The sequence below is a fragment of the Anthonomus grandis genome, chromosome 10 (genome assembly GCF_022605725.1).
Source record: "Anthonomus grandis grandis chromosome 10, icAntGran1.3, whole genome shotgun sequence".
NCBI classification, from domain to species: domain Eukaryota; kingdom Metazoa; phylum Arthropoda; class Insecta; order Coleoptera; family Curculionidae; genus Anthonomus; species Anthonomus grandis.
Window position 1 is genome coordinate 26,326,268 of NC_065555.1, and position 22,681 is coordinate 26,348,948.

Genomic DNA, 22,681 nt, shown 5'->3' on the forward strand with positions numbered 1-22,681 from the left:
TTACTCACATATGGAATAATATTTTCTGAGATCACATTTTGCCTGCGATAATGTTTTCCTTGCAAATTGGGTGGTTCAGTAACACTTGCAGACATGTAGAAACGGATGCGTTATAGCCAATTTTTGCCAATTCCATGTAGATGAAATACCACTATTTTACATACTATCATTTCAGAAAAAGGCAGCTTTATCTAGAAAAAATACAAATACCTATAGAAAATGAAATGAAATGTTTGTTGCAGACTCACTTTGTCTCTAAAAATTATTTCTCGATTTTTAGGATTTTGTTTCCGTAGCCATGCTGCGACTTGTTTACCTAATCCATTGATTAAGTCAAAAATTCGTTTACTTTCCTCGGTAGTAAACTTATCAAAACAGGCCTTTTTGCAGCTTTTGTTGCCTGATTTGAACTTGTGCCCTTTAGTATTAACGCAGGCTTCGCCGTCTGCTCGTTTTGTTTTTCTGTTATTTCTTTGCCTGTCCTTAATGCTTTTTGCCTCTTTCATCGCCTATTTGCAGTATTTGTATTGCTTATTTTTCTAATTAGATCCCTCTAAATGTACTGCAACAGACTCGCTGTCTAAAGATTTAGGTCGGTACTCACTTCCTGAATCCTGGAAGGGCTCAGACGCGTTTGAATTATAACCTGACATTATAAGCAACCAGTAAAGGCATGATACAAATAAGCGATCGGTGCTCTTATTGTGTTTAATATGCACTACATTGCCACGCGTAGAGCAACATACTGCCCGATATCACCCCACTATTCAACCGCCATGCCCAAAAAAAATAATAGTTTATTTGGTGCATTGTTACTGAGATATGGCGTTGCGACTTATCCCATTTTTGCCATAAATTAATGAAGGAGATAACTCAAAGGTGCTGGCAACTTCGTTGTTTGTGAAGATACTCATCCCGTTCTTGCATTAAACAATAGTATAATTAAATAATAGTATAAGTTCATGGGACTTATAACGACTATAAAATGGCGACTTATCCCCTTCTTGCTTCTAGGTCCTCCTTATCGACGGGAGGAAGCGATATTGCCATTATTTTAATTAATATGTAATCTTCAATTCCCCAACCTGTATATAATTTTTTCTTTTATGTATCATTTCATATATTTGAGTTATTAGGAAATGTAAATTTTGTATTGAATAAATATTTTATTCTGTTTTATTTATTTTTTATTTATTTATTTATTTATTAATGACGGGGTATCCAATTACATAAATTAACAATATAATAACAGCATTCTACAAGCTAACTTACGAGAAAGTAGTAATTCAAACCAACCCAACCCAACCCAACCCAAAATTCATCCTCAAAAGTTAGTAGTATTACAAAAAAAAAATAAAATTACAAAAATATGTAATATATAAACCGAGATATAATTTTAAAAGATTCAAACATTAAAACTAAATAACAAAATTATTCAATTGCTTCCTTAATAAATTTATTAACAGGCCAAACACTTTAATAATGCAACTATTTATGAGCTTACAGTAACGATCTATGGATGAATTTTGACCATAATTAATAAGGTAAAGCGGAATACGGAAAGATTTAAAGAGCCCCCTTCTAATCCTAGCTGGTAAATCTAACTTTATGCACTCCAACAAACTGCAATCAACAATCTATGTAACCATTAATTAGGTTATGTACAGGGTGTCCCATTAAGAATGTTCCTCGGCTGTATCTCAGGCCCCAATAATCGTAGAGCGTTGAGAAAAAAAAATTAGTATAAAAGTGGCCCAAAAAAAATTGCTGGAAAATATTTTGAAGTTCATTGGTCAACCGCTAGAGGGCGTTCTAGCTACTTAAAAAGTTTAAAGTCTATTTTTTCCAAAAAACCTTTAATAACCTGCATCCCAAAATATTATCGAAATAATCTACAAAGTATTCCTGACAAAAATGTTTTGACAACCATTTCTGTCAAATGTCAAATAAAGTGGTGGGGAGAATTTCTATCTTAAATGAGAAAAATCGTAAGAAGAAGGCTTTATCTGCACCGATTTTTTTAAAACAACTTTTATTTAAAAGCTCTTTTATTGCTTTATTTTTCTATCAAAAAGATATTATTGGAAAATTTTCTTAAAACCCGCTAGGGGGCATCTACTTCTAAATTACGCTATTCGACTGATTATTTTAAGAAACTCAAATGCAACCATGTGTGTTTTTTTACGGTATTAAGAACGGAGAACAAAGCTTAATAATTTAGTAAAACCCGCATTTTGATATCACGTCTCTAACTAAAGTTACAAAAAAAAATGTTTTCATTAGAAAGTGAAAACATCAAATATGGTCGTTAAGTTCTATTTACCAGCCGGGTTAAAAAAACTGGTGTCTAAATGAATCTTTATGTAGAGAAACAATCTTGGTATACCAGCTTTTTTGAAATTCCGGAAGGTGGCGTTTATTTATACACTTCTTTACACAGGAAGTTTCATTGGTAATAAATCAGGTAATAAATCAATGTTTATGGGAAAACTAGGAAAACTATGCATAGGAACGTTTTAAATATTTATCAACGTCGACGCGTCATTGTAACACGACAAAAATATTTTGATAGTTTTGGCACTTGGTACCGATTAAACTGAAAAAAGATAAAAATCTTGCTTATTTTAAATGGAAGAAAAAATAATAATATTTTAATTCCTACACTAATCTAATGCCTGCCGAGGTATTCGAATTGTCGTCCGTCTTGTTCTATACAATTTTGAACTCTTCGTCGGGTTGATTCCACGGCTGCCTCTATTTCTGCGGCTGGTAAACTCCGAATAGCGCCCCTTATTCGCTGTTTCATATTTTCTCTATCGGTAGGAATTGAAGAAAATACAATGGCTTTTATTCTACCCCATAAATAAAAGTCAAGGCAGGTTAAATCTGGCGATGTGCAAGTATATGCAATGTAATCTAATAATGTTTCTATAACGATAAAATTACCTTGCCGGCCAAGGGAAAAAGCTACCTCTGCCAATCCACCGATCAGGGTACCGCTGATTAAGGAACGTTCGCACTTGTACCGCGAAATGAGCCGGGCATCCGTCATGTTGTAAAAACATGTTGGCTCTTATACTCAGAGGCACCTCTTCTAATAATGCTGGGAGCTCATTTCTTAAAAATCCAAGATATCGTTCTCCAGTTAGGCTCTCATCAAATAAAAATGGACCTATAACCTGAGATCCTATTACACCGCACCAGACATTAACACTCCACCTTCCCTGATGCTGGATCTCGCGCATCCAACGAGGGTTAGTTTCAGACCAATAGTGCATATTATGTCTGTTAACTCCTCCGTCACTATTGAACGTTGCTTCGTCTGTCCATAAAATTTCGTTGAGAAAATTTGGATTTTCGAGCAACATATTCTCCATCCAATGACAATAATCTAGTCTTCTGTCATAGTCTTCTAGATTTAATGCCTGGTGGAGTACCATATGGAATGGATGAAATCTATATGCAAAAAAAAATAAATTAAGTAAGTATCTAGGCACTTATTTTTTTAAAATTGTGTTATACCTGTGTTCCTGCAAAATTCTGTGAACTACAGAATGAGGTATGCCTAAATCGCCTGAAATAGTTCTGATGCTTAAGTGCGGATCAAATTCTACATAGGCCAAACAATTTATTATGTTTTCCTCCGTTCTCCTGCGACCTTGTCTACGGTAGGTTGGATGGACTACACTACCTGTTGTTCGAAAACGACGGGCCAAACGAATAAATATGCCTCTACTCAGACGCCGGTTTTGAGGAAAACGTTGAGCATACAGCCTTGCAGCTATAGTAGCATTTTCAAAACATTCATAAAAAATTTTGATAACATTTACCGACTCTTGCAAAGACAGACGCATTTTAAATTAAAGTCAAAGAATAAACTCTGATCGAAATAAATAACTAAATTTATAAGACCACCGAATACTTTTAAGTAGCTGTCACAGAGTTGTCACCGGCCTTTATGTTTTTTAAACAAATGCAAAGCCAACTTATTATTAAAATTGGCATAATTTAATTACCTGTGTATTTATACTCGAATAAAGTACTAACCGATAGTCTTATATAAACTTTAATTTTTAGTTCCTTTATGAACACAACTAATATGTTGCTGTATTGTTTTCAATATAAGTCTTTTAACTTATTTTAGCACACCATGTTGTATTATTTGTTGCTACGTTGTCCAAAAATTTAAAACGTTCCTATGCATAGTTTTCCCATACTGAATAGATTTATTCCCGCTGAAACTCCTTTATAAAGAAGTGTAAATCAACGCCACCTTCCGGAATTGTGTAAAAATAAAGAGCTCTTATACCAAGATTGTTTCTTTACACAAAGATTCATTTAGATACCAGTTTTTTTAACCCGGCTGGTAAATAGAACTTAACGACCATATTTGATGTTTTCACTTTCTAATAAACACATTTTTTTTTGTAACTTTAGTTAGAGACGTGATATCAAAATGCGGTTTTTACTAAATTATTAAGCTTTATTCTCCGCTCTTAACACCGTAAAAAAACACACACGGTTGCATTTGAGTTTCTTAAAGTAATCAGTCGAATAGCGTAAGTTAGAAGTAGACGCCCCCTAGCGGGTTTTAAGAAAATTTTCCAATAATATCTTTTTGATAGAAAAATAAAGCAATAAAAGAGCTTTTAAATAAAAGTTGTTTTAAAAAAATCGGTGCAGCCAAAGCCTACTTCTTACGATTTTTCTCATTTAAGATAGAAATTCTCCCCACCACTTTATTTGACATTTGACAGAAATGGTTGTCAAAACATTTTTGTCAGGAATACTTTGTAGATTATTTCGATAATATTTTGGGATGCAGGTTATAAAAGGTTTTTTGGAAAAAATAGACTCTAAACTTTTTAAGTAGCTAGAACGCCCTCTAGCGGTTGACCAATGAACTTCAAAATATTTTCCAGCTATTTTTTTTGGGCCACTTTTATACTAATTTTTTTTCTCAACGCTCTACGATTATTGGGGCCTGAGATACAGCCGAGGAACATTCTTAATGGGACACCCTGTACGAACATCATTCCCGACATATTCCGCCAACGTAACCAGATGTGAACTACTCTCAATTAATGCATAATTTTTATCAGCAATAAATAGTTGTGTATTATAAGGTGACCAAACTATGAAGACATATTCTAGCTTAAAACAATTCAGCGAGCTCTATGATCACATGATGACTACACTCTTTATAGTATTCAGTGAAAAATTCTTACAATACCTGAGAATAAATCCAAAATATAGTATAAAAAGATAAAGTATTTTTGCGAAAAGCCAAAGTAAAACTGTTCTGAAAGCACTTAAAAATAGTATTTGCAAATAGAGAAAATTGGAGAACAATGTCCCCCTTGAGGTATCCTGATGTAACAAAAATTGCTTCAGACAAAAAAGATTCTAGTTTCACCCTATGCAAATGACCCAACACAAAACTAGCTATCCAATCAAGATTAATCGCACCAAAACCCAAATCAAACAACCTACACAAAAAAGCCCATGATCCTTTGAAAAGCCATTGAAAAATCCGTATAAATTGAGTCAACCTGTTTAAAATCCTCCAAGGCATTGATTAGCCTATTTTGATATAACAACAAATTTGTGACTGTCGATCGAAAAAAAGCCACGCGGATGCATATTGACTAAATTTCGGCACATCCACCTCAATTGACCACTTACCCAGCTATCAAAGAGTTTGAAAATAGCTGACTAAATTCTTTCCTCATTCTTAAAAACAGGCATTACAAAACTATTTTTCCATATGTCAGGAAATACAGACGTTATCAATAACATATTAAACAAAATGTGGAGAAGTTTAACAATTGTGCAAATACTCTTTTTTAAAAGCACATTTGGTACCTTTGCCATTAGGACCCAAAGTATATCCATTAGGCAAGCAACAAATCCTATTGAAAATACCCCGAACTTAAATTGCTGCAAAATTTAAATTTTGACAAAGATTTCTTGTTGATGCATTAACATTCATTCCAAAATTTTTATTGCTGCTCCTTATACAGGGTGTTCATTTGAAAACTTCTCACCACGGATTTATCGAAAACCACTGTTTCTAACCTAAAATTACTTCACCCCCTTTCACCCTCTGCCCCCCAGGGTCATCCCCTTAAAAATTTTAAATGGTAAGGGGTATCGAGTAATTGCTATTATTTAAAAGGTCTTTCGAAGTCTTTTATTTTGACGTTTGACTTTTTTAAATCGGTCGATTTGTTTTCGAGAAAATTAGAAAAATTTTTGTTTATCTTAATTTGTTCAGATAAAAAACAAAAACATAAAAATATCATTTTTTATATCAATAAATGTTCAAAATGTTGCCCGTTTTTGGCCAAACAATGACATAGGCGATGTTCAAATTCCTGATGGACATTTTCAAAAACATGTTGTGGGATATCATGGCAGCTGCTGTCGATGATGCGTTGACGAAATTCATCCAAACTTTCAGGTTGGGGAGTAAACACAATATATTTCAAATGACCCCATAGAAAAAAAGTCTAACGGCGTTATATCAGGAGATCTAGCAGGCCATTCTATAGGCCCCCTTCGCCCTATCCATTTATCTGGAAACTCGTCGTCTAGCCATTGCCGAACGGGAAGAACATAGTGAGAAGGAGCGCCGTCTTGCTGGAAATATATTTCAGCCTCATCAAGTATAGGGTTTCCATCATCATCGATTTGGTTTTCAATGGATTCCGTGATAAGCGGATTGATGGTATTTTCCAACATATCCAAATAAATGTCTCCATTTAAATTTCCGTTAATTAATAATGGCCCAATTACTTTATTTCCTAAAATGCCTACCCATACATTCATTTTTTGAGGGTACTGGGTATGCCCTTCTCCAAATGCATGAGGATTTTCATTGCTCCAATATCTACAGTTATGCTTATTAACAAATCTATTTAGATAAAATGTGCATTCATCGCTGAAGCAGATATTCTTTACATTAATAGTATTATCATTAATCGCTTCAGTCATTTTTTTACAAAACTCAACTCGCCTATCGAAATCGTCTTCGGTTAACTCTTGCAATATTTTTTTTATTTTGAATGGATGAAATTTATGAAGTTTGGTAACTGCGTGAACAGAGCTTAATGAAATATCAGTGGCAGCAACAATTTTGCGTAATGAAGTATTAGGATTTATTCCAAAATGACCCAAAACTTCAACTTGAGCGGCTTCATCCAAAATTCGCCGATGATCACGTTTTTTATTTGCAACAGATCAAGTTTCGTAAACTTAGTAACAAGGTCCAAAACATACCTATGCGAAGTTATCTTCTCCGGATGTTTGGCGTTAAATATGAAGGCCGTTTGCCGAGCACATTGATTTTGGGTACCATAAATTAGAATAATTTCCACTCTTTCGGCTAGTTTGTAAACCATTTTGGAAGTAAAATCTTCAATTCAACAAATAAATTTTCACTATTCCAAGACTTTCACAAATGTAACTGATTGCAAAATATTTTTTTTTATTTTTCTCAGCAACTATAAATAACTTAGCAGGTATAACATAAATAAATACAGTTCGCCCAGGATATCTGTGTTGATGAAAAGAATGCGGAAAACAATTCAGGTTGTTATTTAGTTTTTTCCACGTCTAATCTTCGGAATTGCTGTTTATGTTGGTAGTTTCCGTTTTAAATTATAAACGAATTGTAGATTTGGCAAACCCTAATGGGCAACATTTTGAACCCTTATTGAAATAAAAACTGATATTTTCATGTTTTTGTTTTCTATCTAAACAAATTAAGATAAGTAAAGACTTTTTTAATTTTCTCGAAAACGAATCGACCGATTTAAAAAAATCAAACGTCAGAATAAAAGACTTCAAAAGATTTTTTAAACAAGCTATTACTCGATACCCCTTGCCATTTAAAATTTTTAAGGGGGCAGAGGGTGAAAGGGGGTAAAGTAATTTTAGGTTAGAAAGTTGTCCCCCTTAACAAACCTTTTGACGTATTTCGGCGTTTTTTTTTTAAACAGTGGTTTTTGATAAATCCGTGGTGGGAAGTTTTTAAATGAACACCCTGTATAGACAGTTTTAAAGTAACTTTTAAACATTAACAATGGATCGTCCATCATCTGCAGATTTTCCATTATAAAACAAGGACTGAGGAAAGATTCTGAGTGGATTTTAAGTCTCGAACATATTTCCAGAAATATTTTGGATTATTTTTAAACTCTAAATCAATGTTGAACATCATTGAGACCAGCAAACTTTTCTCTTTCTTTTACACTCGTATCTTAACTTTCTCTTTTTGGAAGACAAGTATCTCAATTTAAAAGAAAATAAATTAGGATATGTGCTAGGGACACAGAGGAACAAAGAGAGCATTTCCCATTCCCAATATATCATAAGAACAATTCAAATGAGACTTAATATCGCTAAAAGAGAGGACTCGGCGAACGCCACCTAAAAAATTGTTAATACCTACATAGTTTGCATGTTTAAAATCCTAGTAAAAATCATAAAATAAGAGATTGTCAGAACTTTTTCTTTCAAATAACACATTTGCCGAGCATTCATAACCATAATGATGTATTCAGTCAAAATTGGATCCACCGATAAAGTGCATACATTTGCACTCTGTTATTTGAAAAAACAAGATCAAGAAAAACATTTCTCTCATTAGGCAAACTGTTTAACTGACATAGCTGTAAAAATCCAAAATAATGCGTTAATAATACTTCATTAGACGTTCCCGGCCACTCAAACTGTAAGCCATATTCATCATTACTCCAATGAGCCAAAGATATAGATATTTTGTGATGGATGTAGTATATTCTTCACTGATTCACAATGTATTCTATAAAATAATTCTGGCATCTCTGGTAGAATATAAAGCCCAGCAATTAAGAATCTTAAACCCTCATAACATTACATAAAATAAATAGCTGTACAACATTTTCCTATGTTCTATAGATTTACGTATATACATAAGAATACCTTCTTCCCTTAATTTCTTACTAGTTATGCGAAACATTTCAGCACAAAACAAATGATAAACAGCACATTCTAATTCGCTATCTAAAAAAACACTACCTAAGTTACTCTCTACTAATACTATCATATTATACGTTGAACTGTTGACAACCAATTTTAAAGAATCTAGCTTAGTACGAAGTTCTCCCACATTTTGATAATAAACGAGTAATGGGGTGCTCTCTAGTTTTCCTGATCTCTCTGATATAATTTTTTATTCAAAATCTACTCGAATAACTTTACAGGCAGGCAGTCTATCGCATCTTAGTTGAGTCATAACCAACCTTGTAGGAATTAGGGTCTAATCTTCGCTTCGAACGAATGACTGTGGGAACAATTTTAGAATTATTGCATAAAAGTTTAAGGGGTTTATTATTTACACATTTTTCCCCACACGAGTAACTTTCAGTAAATTATTCACCTTATTTTGACATTCAATTCTTTCATAAGTATAAACTAATCAAGGCCGTTTCCCAAATACATTCATTCTTAAATGTCTTAAACGATGAAACAACAATTTCATAGAAAAGTAAGAAGTTTGCCCCTAAGACGAAATAATTTCACTAAAGCTTCGAGGCCTGATTAACGGTTGTTACAGATTTCTCTAAGGTATTTAAACTATAATCTCTAAAAGATAGATAGCTAATCTATTACGTACCAAAAGCTCCATAAAAACTAACAGGAAAATGGTGGACAGCACTGGCCCTCTTAGTGATCTCAACGAATTCTCTGATATAAGGTTTAATATGAAACAAAATGAATTACTGGTAAACAAAACAAGTCAATGTTCCAGCAAAAGAAACAATTAAGGATTCCAATGGAGTAAGAAAGCCATCACGAGCTTTAATTTCTAAAGAATCACTGGAAAAGGGGCTAAAAAGGACCATGGGAATATAAATACGTATTTAAAAAATGATAAATTCTAGTTAGAATTAATTGAAATAAAAGCATTGCAAATATTTAACCTGAAGAGCTGAATAGGAAAATACTTAAAATATGAATAGGTACCGGAATTAATTTAGCTATACAAATGGTGTCTGGAGTACAGAAACATGACAAAAAGTAGCAATTATACAGTAGTATATTTAAATAAACCAACATCACACGAGTTTTCTAATTAAGTGAGTTTATCACCGTTTTTTCAAACGAAGGCTTTCATAATTTGGCAATTCCGATAAAAGAAGCAGTTACGCATTAAATACAAAAAAGTTAATATCTTAAAAGTGTTTGGCCGCCTTAAGAACAATTAGTGCATTGGAGTTGAGAAGTAAATAGACGAGGTAAAATTATACAGGTATAAGTTTTTACGTACAAAGGTATAGTATGTAAATAAGAGTAAAGGAAAAACCGTAGTCTGTTAGATGAAATAAATACAACGGTCTGGCTTAGGAAATAGATGGTAGCACCACGTCTAGGAGATTGGAAATGACTTCCTAGAATAAGGAGTGCTTTGAAGTTAATCATAACTTTTAGAGAGGAATTTAAAGAACTACAGTCAAAAGGGCTTCTAAGGTAAATTATTATTAAATACAATTAAGTAATGCTTAGGTTTAAATTCTGATTAGTATTATTGCTAAACTAAGATTCTTGAAGGGATTAGAAAACTGATCAAATTTTATTATGGTTTTAAGGTTCTAATTCACCTAATAAAGTATAAAACATAGGAGATCGTCATTATGTGTTTGTATTATTTTATCTTAAGGAATACCATGTCTACGAAGTCGTGAAAGTGAGTTCTGCATGTTAGCAACTGATCTTGTGTCCTCTAGCTTAAAATAAGTCCTATTTAAAGTCAGTATATTCGAAACTCTTGTCGCAAAAGTATTTCTACGTTGATGCAATCTCTTTCCAAGTGCAAACCTTGCGCCATTAAATTTTTTAATGACGCGAAAGCTTTGCTGATGGAATAGTACGAGTACGTACAAGAACTGCCGCGAGCTAAACAAGATTAGACGTTTTTTTTTATCTCAAAATTTTGACCTTTCTTTATTTTAATAGGACATTTTGAACCATCGTCCCATATTCCGTTGATCTGGGACATTCTATTATTTATTTTTTTTTACTTCCTTAAAATTAAACATGGATTGAAATAGGTTTTTAATAAACGGGAAAGTCAAAAGGAAGTGAAGAAAAGAGCAAAAGGGCTAGCGGAAACATTCTTCGAGGTAGATATAGCATATAAAAATTATCTTCTGATTTGCCTAGAAAAATGGCGACTATATCGAAGAATTTTTTACTCATGTACAAGTCAAATATCTCGAAAGCTCTTCTTATAAAAATGTTTTTTTTTAATCCTACAAAAATTAAGTGCAGTTATTTTCCGGATGTACTTCTTAGCGTAAATTTTTTATTTGAATTTTGAACCAAGGCCGTTTTCCAAATCTAGGTTTTAACTAAATATTTTAAAAGAATGTATCAAATCAAACTATGTCGAAGGTCTTATTTGTAGATCATTCCAACTAGAGCTTAGTAATAGGAATTATGCTTTCTTGGGCTTTAAAAAAAGATTTGATTGATAGTAGCTATTTGAATTATTTCTGTTTCCTATTTAAATGAGCCATATTAACCCATTCAGGACGTATGCCGTACAGGTACGTTTAGCATTTTCCAGTTTGCAGACCGTTAGTATTTTTTGTTTATATGAAAATTTTTGAAGCCAAAAAATGCCAAATTCTTAACAAAAAATCCGATTCATTAGCATCTCTGGCTAGAGGAAGTAACTATTGATTTCGACCTACGTCCCGAATGGATTAAGGATATTATTTGCAAGATCAGCATATTCTAGGTATAAGATAAATAACTTTCACTGATAATTATTTCTTAGTGTCTTTAGGTCATATGCATTAAGAAAGATCTCCATTAAGAAGTGCATACAATAAATCTAATTAATGTTTCTTGCAAACATTGTGTATACAGTGTGTATCAGCCAAATGGAATAAATTCCATAATAAGTAAATAGGGACATTTTCGAAAAAGCCTTTTGATACTTCGTATAACAGTGGTGTCAAATCAATATCAGCTTTTTTATTTTAAATGTGAGAAAAATACAGGGTATGTTTTACTCAGTTTTTGGATTCTTTAGACTATTCTAGATATATTTCATGTAGAATGTCCTATACTAATTTTAAACTATTTTGGAGATATTAAGTATTTTCCGATTTATTGCAAAAATGAATATTAAAATAAAATAAAAATTATTTGGTTACATAAATTCATTATAACAGCCACAAAAACTAATATGTAATAAAGTTTATCTGTCAGTTAAACAAAAAAAAAACATTAATGTAAATATAGAAGATGTTCAATATGAACTTTACCACGAACGTCCTAATCTTAAATAGAAATGTCTTCTAATGTTACTCAACATCTTAGGCGTGACTGAACTAATCGCAACCGTTATTCGTCTTTTTAAGGCAGCTAAGTCGAGTATTTAGTTTTATATATAATTTTTTGAAAGTATGCTCATAAAAAGAGCTCTAATGTGCCAGATCAGGGAATCGTGCTGGCCATTCCATCAGTCCTCGTCTCCCTATCCACTGACTTAACAATATTCGGTTGATGTATTGCCATCGGACCATCGGACATTGACTTGATAATGGAGGAGGGTGCTCCATCTTGTAGAAATCATATGATATTAGTAGCTGAAACTTGTGAGTTTACTAAACCAGTGATATCAGTTTTTCAAAGTTGGCACCACACTATTTTGAAGCAGTTTAAAATAATTATCATGAATCAATTCAAATTGCTAACAATAAATATCGGACCTATGATATGATGACCAACAATTCCTGCCCACATTGACTTTAACCTTTTCAGACTGTTGGGTATATTGTTTTCTCATCCAGTGAGGATTTTCCTTCAACCAATATTGGAAATTTTGTTAATTAGCATGACCAAGTGTAAAGGTGCACTCATCAGAAAACAAAATAGGCTTTGATTGGATCTCATCGTTATCTAACTTTGCCATAATTTATTCACAAAAATCCATTCTCTCATCAAAATCATATACTATCAGTTTCTGAGGTGGTATTAGTTTATAGGAAAGCATTTTATTTTATTTGAATGTTCGAATAATTGATGAATGGCTAACATTGAATTTTGGCGCTGTTTTTTAACCAGAAGTATGTGGATTTTCATTTACATGCGAAACTACTTTTCTATTTTACTAATCACCTCTTAAAATGTAGAAGGAAATTTTTTATGGAATAGGCGGACAACTTGCATTCCTGTTCGTTTGTTGTCTCAATAACCAATCATCTGTAGAATTATTATTTTGTGCGTTTCTGTTAAATGAACTATTCTTCTGATAAGCAGTTAACGAAATTGAAATGACTGTGATACTAATAATTATTGCTAATAGTCAATAATTTCCAAGGCCAAGCTTTTTCAATCAAAGTAAAGAACATAACTTTATTTAATTTTTTTTAATCTTATATAAGTAAAAATTGGAATGCTTTATATTTACGTCCCCATTGCCAAAACTGAAATGAGAAATAAGTATTGAGTGTGTTGTAGCGAATTTTTGCAATAAATCGGAAAATACCTAATATCTCCGAAACAGTTGGAAATATATTTACCCTATATATTTTTCTTTTGAAAAAAATAGGTAAGTAAAAACACCTATTGACGTGTCTGAGCTTTTTTTCGAGAATACGCTCATTTATTTATTATGGAATTTATTCAATTTGGCTGATATACACTATATATTATGTTAGTTTATAAGGAAAACTAGGATCTGCTTTTTTGGAATTATTTCCACCCTCGACATAGTTTTCAAATTTTGTTTTTAAGCCATATGTATAAATAGACCACTAAATGCTATAAATTAAATAAAAAGATGGTTGTCCGAGATCCTTAGATATTTATGTTTTTTGGACTAATTCACATTTATTTAATATGTATAATTTGAATTAGGTAAATATAAAATATAACTCTCGTTTAATTTTGATATTTTTAATATTTTTTCTCGTTACTCTTTATAAAATATTTATCTTGTGTATATATACCAATATTGCATTTAAAATAGAAACACATATTTACTAATTAAGCACTAAAATACAAATTTTCATTATTACTTATATCCTTTATCACACACAACAATTTTTTGCACAGAATCTTTAATAAATATATTTAATCTTCTGCGACAATGTTAAAAATATTCAGGTAACATACCCTTTAAAAAGTAACTTTTACATAACAGCTTGCGTTTTTTAATTAGCAAAATTACAAATTATTAGGATAGGTTTTTTGACTAGAAAAATATCCTCATTACCGACGAAAATAACAGTTATTATTGAACTATAAAATTTTCAAAAACAGAAAGCATCTTTATTCGATTGTCTCATGGATACTATGGCTGGACATCTGGGAGGTTCTAGAGCTGGCTCCATTAGTCTTGAAGGTGCTCCCCTAATGGGGGGCCAAGATAATTCTGATCATCAAGAGGAAAACACCTTAATTTCGTTAGCCAGGCGGAGCACGAAGCGAAATAGATCTTTACGGTAAGTATTTTAAATTATCCTAAATGCTGCTTTTGTTTTTATATAATGTCTGTACTGGGGCTATATTATACTTATTAAGTTGAAATAATGGTGCTTAATAAGTACCTAAAGAGTTACAAAAAATGTAATAAGACTAAAAAAATATAAATAAGGCGATCATGGCCTTTCATTATTTACATCATTATTAAAACTCCCAAAACTCTCTAATTTATTATAAGTATTAATTGTAATCTTTATACAAGGTGTCCAAATAGGGTATCAGCACTTTATTTGTACATTTAATCTCAGACGTGGCAACGCCACCGGTGGGAGTCAAAATGTAAACGGGTTCAAGGAATGTTAGTTGCAATGGAGCCGTTTACCGGAGAGCAACGCGCTTTTTGTGTATGTGCATTTTACCAAAACAATAGTTCAATCGTGACAGCACGCCGTCTATATCGCGCTCATTACCAATTACATGTTATTTAATTATCACCTAGCCCTGATGTTATTAGAAAATATATCAAAATGTTTGAAGCTACTGGATCCACAGTGAAAATTCATAATCCAGGCCGCCCACGAATCGTAAGAAGTGCAGAAAACATCGAACGAGTACGTCAATCAGTCAGAGAGAATCCAACCTTATCTGTACGGAAGCGAAGTCAGACGACTACTCTCAAAAGATCATCTTTACATAAAAACACGAACGTTTACTGCATAGCCCCAAAGTAATCGTATGGGCTGCTATGTCTGCTGATGGCATAATTGGGCCGTATTTTTTTGAAGATCAAAATGGACGGGCACTTACCGTTAATACCGAGCTATTTTTCCGACAGTTTCAAGGTTTTAACTTAGAAACCTTGTTTCAGCAGGATGGTGCGACATGCCATACGTCAAATCGGGCAATTGAAGCTGTATAACGATTATTCCCCAATAAAGTAATTTCAAGAAGAGGCAATGGCCTCCTAGGAGCCCGGACCTGTCGCCACTTGATTATTTCTTATGGGGGTTACCTCAAAAGTAAGGTCTACGAGAATAATCCAGCTGATACAAATCAATTAAAGCATAATATCCAAGAGCAAATAAGATTAATATCAAGGGAAATGTGTGGACGGGTTATCAATAATCTTCGTTATCGATTTGAAGAGTGCATACAGCGCAACGGACACCATTTAGACAACATTGTTTTTTGTTCATAAATTTCCATTGACTATACATTAATTTGTCATAAATAACTGATCATAGAAATATGGTGTATTTGGTTTATGGAAACATCACATTGCTGATACCCTTTTTGGACACCTTGTACATATACACATACTAATTCTCTTGAAAACAAATGCATAATATTTCCCTTGGCCATTTTTTCCTTTCCCATTCATTTTTAAAGCAGTGGCTACCATATCATAACGCTATCTTTTTTTGTCAACATTATATTTCCTTATCAAATATGTCATGTTACATCTTGTTACCAAGTTTGGCCTTTCTATTGTGTCATTTCCCTTTTTACATGAGCTATTGAATCCTAAAAGTAAACAACAAAATATTCAATTATGTCTGATGACTAAGAATTTAAACTACTTTTAATGTCGCTCCTGTTGTATAATATATGTTCTTCTCCATTCTTAAATTTATTTCGGGTCTGACAATCAGAATCGATCTCCCTATTACTTTACGCCCTCCAAGAGGTATATTATTCAAAATTCCTAAAATGTAAAAATAATTGTTTAATCATTCTATTGTGAATATCAAGCAAATGTTTGTTTAAACTATTAATATAAGAAAATGCTTGGGTACTGTTGGTACACATTGGACATGTAATGTGTTTCTTGTATTCCTGCTCAACAAATTCTTGGTGAAACTTCTTAAGATATCTGTTTCTCACCGATATGCTTGAAAATTCCTTCTCACAGACTTTGCAGATTGCATACATGTTGACTAGAAAATACATAATTCAGATTAGAACTAAAAAAATTATATATTACTTTAGTGTTGCCATAATTATCGTAAACAGATACTGCAGCAGCTAAAAAAGAAATCATATAGTAAAAAAATCACTAGAAAATTTATTAGAAATTGGAAGTCAAACACTAAAATGTTTGTTTTTAACTCAAAATTAGCATAGAACCGAATATTATAGATAACACCAAACACTATGATTATTGTGAGCACTCAAATAGTCGCAAAATCGATATAATAATAATTATCGATGATAAGTAAATCATTCAGGAAGCAAAACAAATAAAATGTGCAATCTAGGTAAGGGATAACAAAACAAAAGTAATATGCAATTCGCACGCGAAATTTCATGGACGTAAACGAAGGTATCAATCGGTTTTCGGTCCCATCTTCGATTCTCATTGGCTGGGCATATTCGTCTTTTAACGTATGCTAAGAAGTCGATCCCCATTAAAATGCAAAAAAGATAAAAACAATATTAAATTACAGTTTTTTTAAGTATATAATAATTGTCTATCTCTATATTATTAAAACATGAAAGGACTAAGGACAGAAACTAAGGAATTTTATACCAGCAACCTATCAGAAGAATTTTATATTGTTCTCATTACTGAGTCCTGGCTTACTAATGAAATTTGCAATGCATTAAAAGTAGTATAATGTAGTAGAAAAATGCATAAAAAGTAGTATATGCTAATGCTTCAAGTATATACTATATATCTAAAGTTTATACTACACTAATGAAGCATTTACTACTTTCTGTAGCATATACTACTATGTACACGATACATAGAAGAAGAAGAAGGTGCTATGCTTTGGAAGTATTTACTAGTTATTACAGTTTTTTTTTACTACAGTTTAAATGAAGTTGCTGTTTGACAAACTTTGGCTCCAGCAATCAAAGTGTTTTAGTAAAAAATGGCAGTTTTTATGAATGTTCATCGTCAAAAAGTATACAAACAAAGAAGAGAATATAATTATGACGATTTATGACGATTTATATCTAAAATTATTTAGGTAATTACCATAAATTTAATAGATTTTTCTATCCCAATCATCTAATCACGCTTTGGTATTTTAGATTTAACAGAGAAAATGTAGAGTAACTTGGACATTATTTTCTCCAAGATGAATCGGTGGAAACAAGGGGTAGAGCCTTGTCACCGACCGAAAATTGAGGTTTTTTTGAGAAGTTTAGGTATTTCTAGTAAATTGACTTTGTAATTTGAAAAATGTAAATAACTTTTCTTACAAGAGATCCTGGATTTCAGCAAGGAGTTGCTGTTTATCTAGACGCCAATCAAAGCACTGTTTCCAGAACTTTAGCCACGGAATCTAAAGCAATTTATTCAAAAAGAAACAATTGGATAAAGTTCCCCAACACTAAGGAATTGCATAGAGTTGCTATTAATGAGGGAGCACGTGGTGAGCGAATGCCCAGAGTTATAGGTGTTATTGACTGTACCCATGTAAAAATAAGAAAACCATCTATTCACGGTGATGAATACGTGAACAGAACAGGGGTATGCTTAATAAATGTTCAAGCTACTTGTAATGCCCGAGAAATGTTTACAAGTGTGGATGCATTTTGGCCAGGCCGTACACGATAGTCCAATTTGGCGAAACTTCATAGTGCATGGAATTATGTATAATAATGTGCACCAAGCAGCTTTATTAGGTGATGAAGCATATGGTGTTGCCCCGTGGTTATTGACACCATATAAAAATCCAACTACACCAATGCAAGAAAATTATATATTAATTCATGCAAAGGAACGATGTGTCATAGAGCGCTGCTTTGGTCAGTTAAAACGGCGTTTTCCAATGCTCCAGTATACTTTTCGCCTAAAAACTGAAAACATTCCGGAACATATTGTGAGTGCATCTGTACTTCACAATATAGCTAAATATCTACAAGATCCATACCATGATTTTGATCGAATTGAGATGGAAGTTCAGCATCCAAATGAACTAATGCCAGAGGGTAATCAAGCACAAATTCGAAATCAAGGTACACAGCGCAGAAATGAAGTTGCTGAGTTTTTATTTCGTAATGATAACTAACATACCTAATAATTTAAGTTATTATTAATATTATGATAATTATATATTAAATAGGTAACTTATGAAATGTTCAATAATAAACTTAGTATAAAAAAGTAACAACTAAATAAACTAATTATTTCAATTTTAAGTTTGTGACAAAATATCAAACTATAAAAGAAATAAATGGATACTACAGCTCATATTATATTTAAATTATGGGTTTATACGTAGATTTTATATTCCTGTTAATAATCCAACATGTCCCGTCTAATTAAATGGTCAACTAACTGCCCACCAGCTTTGGCAAAATTTACCAATGCAATCGCGGCCCGTTCCTCAGCTTCGGCTGAAGACTGTTGAGCTCGAGAAGCAGAAATTTGGGCTTCGGCTGCTTCAATTTGTTTTTGTAGACAGGTCTTTTGTAGTTGAATAAGTGTCTCCTCCTTATCAGCTGCTTTAGAACCTTTAGGTGTCATGACTTTAACTTGTTTGGAGCCAGATTTAGAACTGTGGAAGTCATCTTCACTGTTTTGGAAGAAAACATCAATCTCATTGCTTACACCGGCCTAACATGCACCTGGTACTTTGTGTAGAACTGGGTTTTCTCCTTCATTCCATAAGTCGTAGATTTTTTTTTGCCATTCCGTCAGTACAATTCTTTTGTTTCCAGTTTTTTTCAAGTCAACTATTTTCTTAACTTTTGTTTTCATGTTATTAAACTTTTTCAAAATTTGTTTTGTGTCTAGGTTTTTTCCCATTATTTTATTAAAACCATTGTTAATTTTTTTAGTGCATCTTCTTTTTCGTTTTTAATTTTTGGTGTCATCTTTTTATCAAATAAAATTTGATTACTTTCAAGTAGAGTAATAAATAATACTTGTTCGTTTTTATCTTGTCCTATCTCTTTTGTTGCATCGGAATCTGAAGAATCACTCATAGTTAAACCAGTATTATAATCACTGAACTTTTAAAAAGTTTGAATCCGAACCGAATTACATGAACACACTTAATACTAATAGACACACTGATAGAAAAACGAGTTTTGACAAGTGTCTTGTCAATTTTGAGAACTTTTTAGAATCTTTTTTAGCGAAGCATTAGCATCTACTACTTTTTATGCATTCCACCCAATGACTCTATCTTTAGCAAGTTTTTAATCTACCACATAAACTTATATCTTTGAAACTATTACTTTTAATTATTTTAATAACTTTGTCTACATAAAATTATTAATCTGCAATTATCTCTGTAAAAATTAATAGTAATCATACTATATAAAATTTTTTTTGTTTTTCTATTGCATGTTTTTCCCTTTTTAAGTATAGTTTTATAGTGTAATTACCTTTGAATTGGTGTTTTTGTAAGACTTTAATTGAATAAATAAATAAGGACTTGATGATCGGAGCCACAATCTGAGCCTGGTAACGTCTTACACAACCTCATGGATAATTTCCAACGATTTTTTATTGTAATATAATCAGTCTTCCAATATTTACCATCTGGAGATATACAAGTATATAGATAAGGGTGTTGCAAAAACATGGCGTTACTTGGAAAATCCATTCTTTAAGCAAAACTGAATTAACCTCTCTTCTTTAGCTTCATTTAGCGTGTCCCTAAAAGTTCTTTTACATCAACCGCGGTAACACCATCGCTATACTCTTTATAACTCGACGACCTTCAACCACCCTGTCTAGCTTTATTCTTTTTTAATGAAAGAGAGCCTTCCTAGCTTAAATTACCCAATTTCTCCATTTCTAGAAATGGGAATCCTAAGGTGTTTTCCCTCAGCCTAGCATTTTCCTATCAGGTGATGATCCATTTCTATCACCAAACCACTAATACGTACAGGTGCCAGTCAGACCCAATCAGATTTGCTATAAAATGGGTCCAGATGAGTCTGAGAAAAGACATTTAGTATTCATACAACAATTATTTTATTTAAATATTCTAATATCTTTAACTTTCGTCAAATGATGTATTACTTTTATAGGTCCAGTGCAAATTAGAGCAAAATACTTAAAGAATATTAATAATTCTATATTTTATAATTAATTTAATAAACCCCATGCAATACATAAAAATAAAAACTATTGCAAAATGAATTAATTTACTCATTATTGTTTTTGTTTGTTTCAGGAACAAAAAGGTGAACATCTTGAGCAAATATATGGTAAACATAGTTAGGCCAAGTTTTAATTTAAAAAATAAATAGAAAAACAGTTTAGAATTCTCTGTATTATAGATAGTGCTGATATAGCCGAAATTTAGATTAATAATATAAAATAGTGTTTTCCAGAAATAAATGCTCCATGCTGATAATTTTTTACAGATCCATCAGAAAACTGATGTAATAGTCTTAGAACAAGTCCTAGAAGGTATTATTTAGTGAGAAAGCATAGCCAGTGCCGTATTAAATGTTTTTCAATACTTACCTACTAATCTCACCGGCAATCTTTATTACAGCGCTCGCTTTTGGTGTTTAGAGTATCTTAGATAATGTTTTGTAGATCTTTTAGGTTAGAAATATTGTTATTTAAAATGTTTTTTAGGAAACATTCCCTACAATATGAATAGAATATAAGATAATATAAGACTTTAAAAGAAAAAGAGTGACGCTGTAATAGGGTTGTATGCAACCGTAACACACTACACCAATCTTTAGCATATGCGTGTGAGAATTAAACGCATTTTGGAACTGAACTAATAGAGAGAACCTACGGCTGTGCATGCTGATATCTCGATTGATATTTCTTATTAACATACTAACGAAAAACAAAATAACCTACTTATTTTACACAACATATTTACTAACAATCATGTTTAAATATATATGTGGTATTTGGTTTAGTTAGAGTATAAAATTCACCTTTTCTAACTTTATGCACCTAACTAATAATTGTAGTTAATTCTTTTTATTCTATGTTTTATTAAATTTTGTATAAGCACCGGACTATTTTTACCATCTCTTACACGATTATTTTTCTTTGAGAGATTTATAAAATCTAAGGTTTTTATTTAAACTTATAAACCTCTCATTGACTTTAAAACATTTTAAAACACAACTTGCATGTCTTTTACTCATTTTATTATATTTATTGCATGTTTTTAAAAAAGTTTTTGCACATGCAAGCGGTCTGTTATATGAATGAGGTTTTAATTCGATTATATCTAGCAAATAATCTGTTTAAATAGTCTTAGCTTATAAGTGTAGAAAGTAAACAAAAAAATTAATAAAAATAATCGAACTTTATTAATGTTCAAAATTTTTGAAGCAATTCTTGCAGATTTTTATATAAAATACATAAGTTTCTATTTTTCTGAGCTAAAACCTATTAAAGGTACAAAGAAAAAAGTACTTGGTCATTTTTTGTTATTTTCTTTTTCGATTTTAATAGATGACGGAGCTGGCGGATGTACTGGGCTCACGGAGACCTTCGTGTGATAGTACAGGCGACCAGCAACACCTTCACCCTTCTGCTTTTGGGAATTCGCATCGCCGAAGTCCCAGTATCAGGTAAATCCTCATTTAGTTAAAATATATGGTGCTTTGTACATCTTTAAAAATATAACTAAAGGAATGTTACTATCTACATAAAATTGATTACAGAATGAATATTGTAGTAATATGTTGAGCTAAAGTCCCTTTATACTAATCCCTCTAACGTCATCATAATTCTGATTGAATATAATTGAATGGTGATCTTCATTCATGCTTCTTAAGCAGCCAGAAAAAAGATAATCCCTTCCAGATAAAGCTACTCATATATCTTTCCTTAACCTAGTTCACCTTTAGCCGGTAAGGGTTAAGTCTATTGTAACTTCTGATAACTCTAATCAGATCCGCTAGAAATTATTTAGGTCTAGAAGGGTCTGACAATAAATTCTTGGCTTCTTTGCACTTGCTATTTCTGGTCTATATTAGCGAATAACGTGCTAGTCCAAGTCTTGTGAACTAATACTCTTTCGTTCCACTTCATCTATTGGGTCTTGGGATCTAGCATAATCAAACTAATTATCTTCTCTCTAGCTCATTCGGCATATTCCTGCACTCTTCTATCAGCTGTGAACTAGTTCTTAGTAGTTATATAGCTTTTAAGGCCACTTGCCAGAGTATATAATTATTTTCCATGCAAGGCTCTTTATTACTTCGTTCTTTGTTGGTACTTTTAGAAAACTACTTCCGCTCCGAA

At 32.2% G+C, this 22,681-nt stretch overlaps 1 protein-coding gene across 15 annotated transcripts in view; it reads left to right on the top strand.

Annotated features, from left to right (window-relative positions):
• LOC126741664 (voltage-dependent calcium channel type A subunit alpha-1) overlaps positions 1-22,681 on the top strand; it is a 771,245-nt gene that overhangs the window by 698,568 nt on the left and 49,996 nt on the right. For 14 of the 15 annotated variants that reach the window (XM_050448189.1, XM_050448197.1, XM_050448188.1 and 11 more), the window contains one exon: positions 21,887-22,005. In XM_050448189.1, the coding sequence (XP_050304146.1) occupies positions 21,887-22,005 (119 nt within the window). Of the gene's footprint in view, positions 1-14,322; positions 14,505-20,627; positions 20,638-21,886; positions 22,006-22,681 lie in introns of all 15 variants that reach the window. The other variant, XM_050448203.1, reaches the window with a different exon arrangement.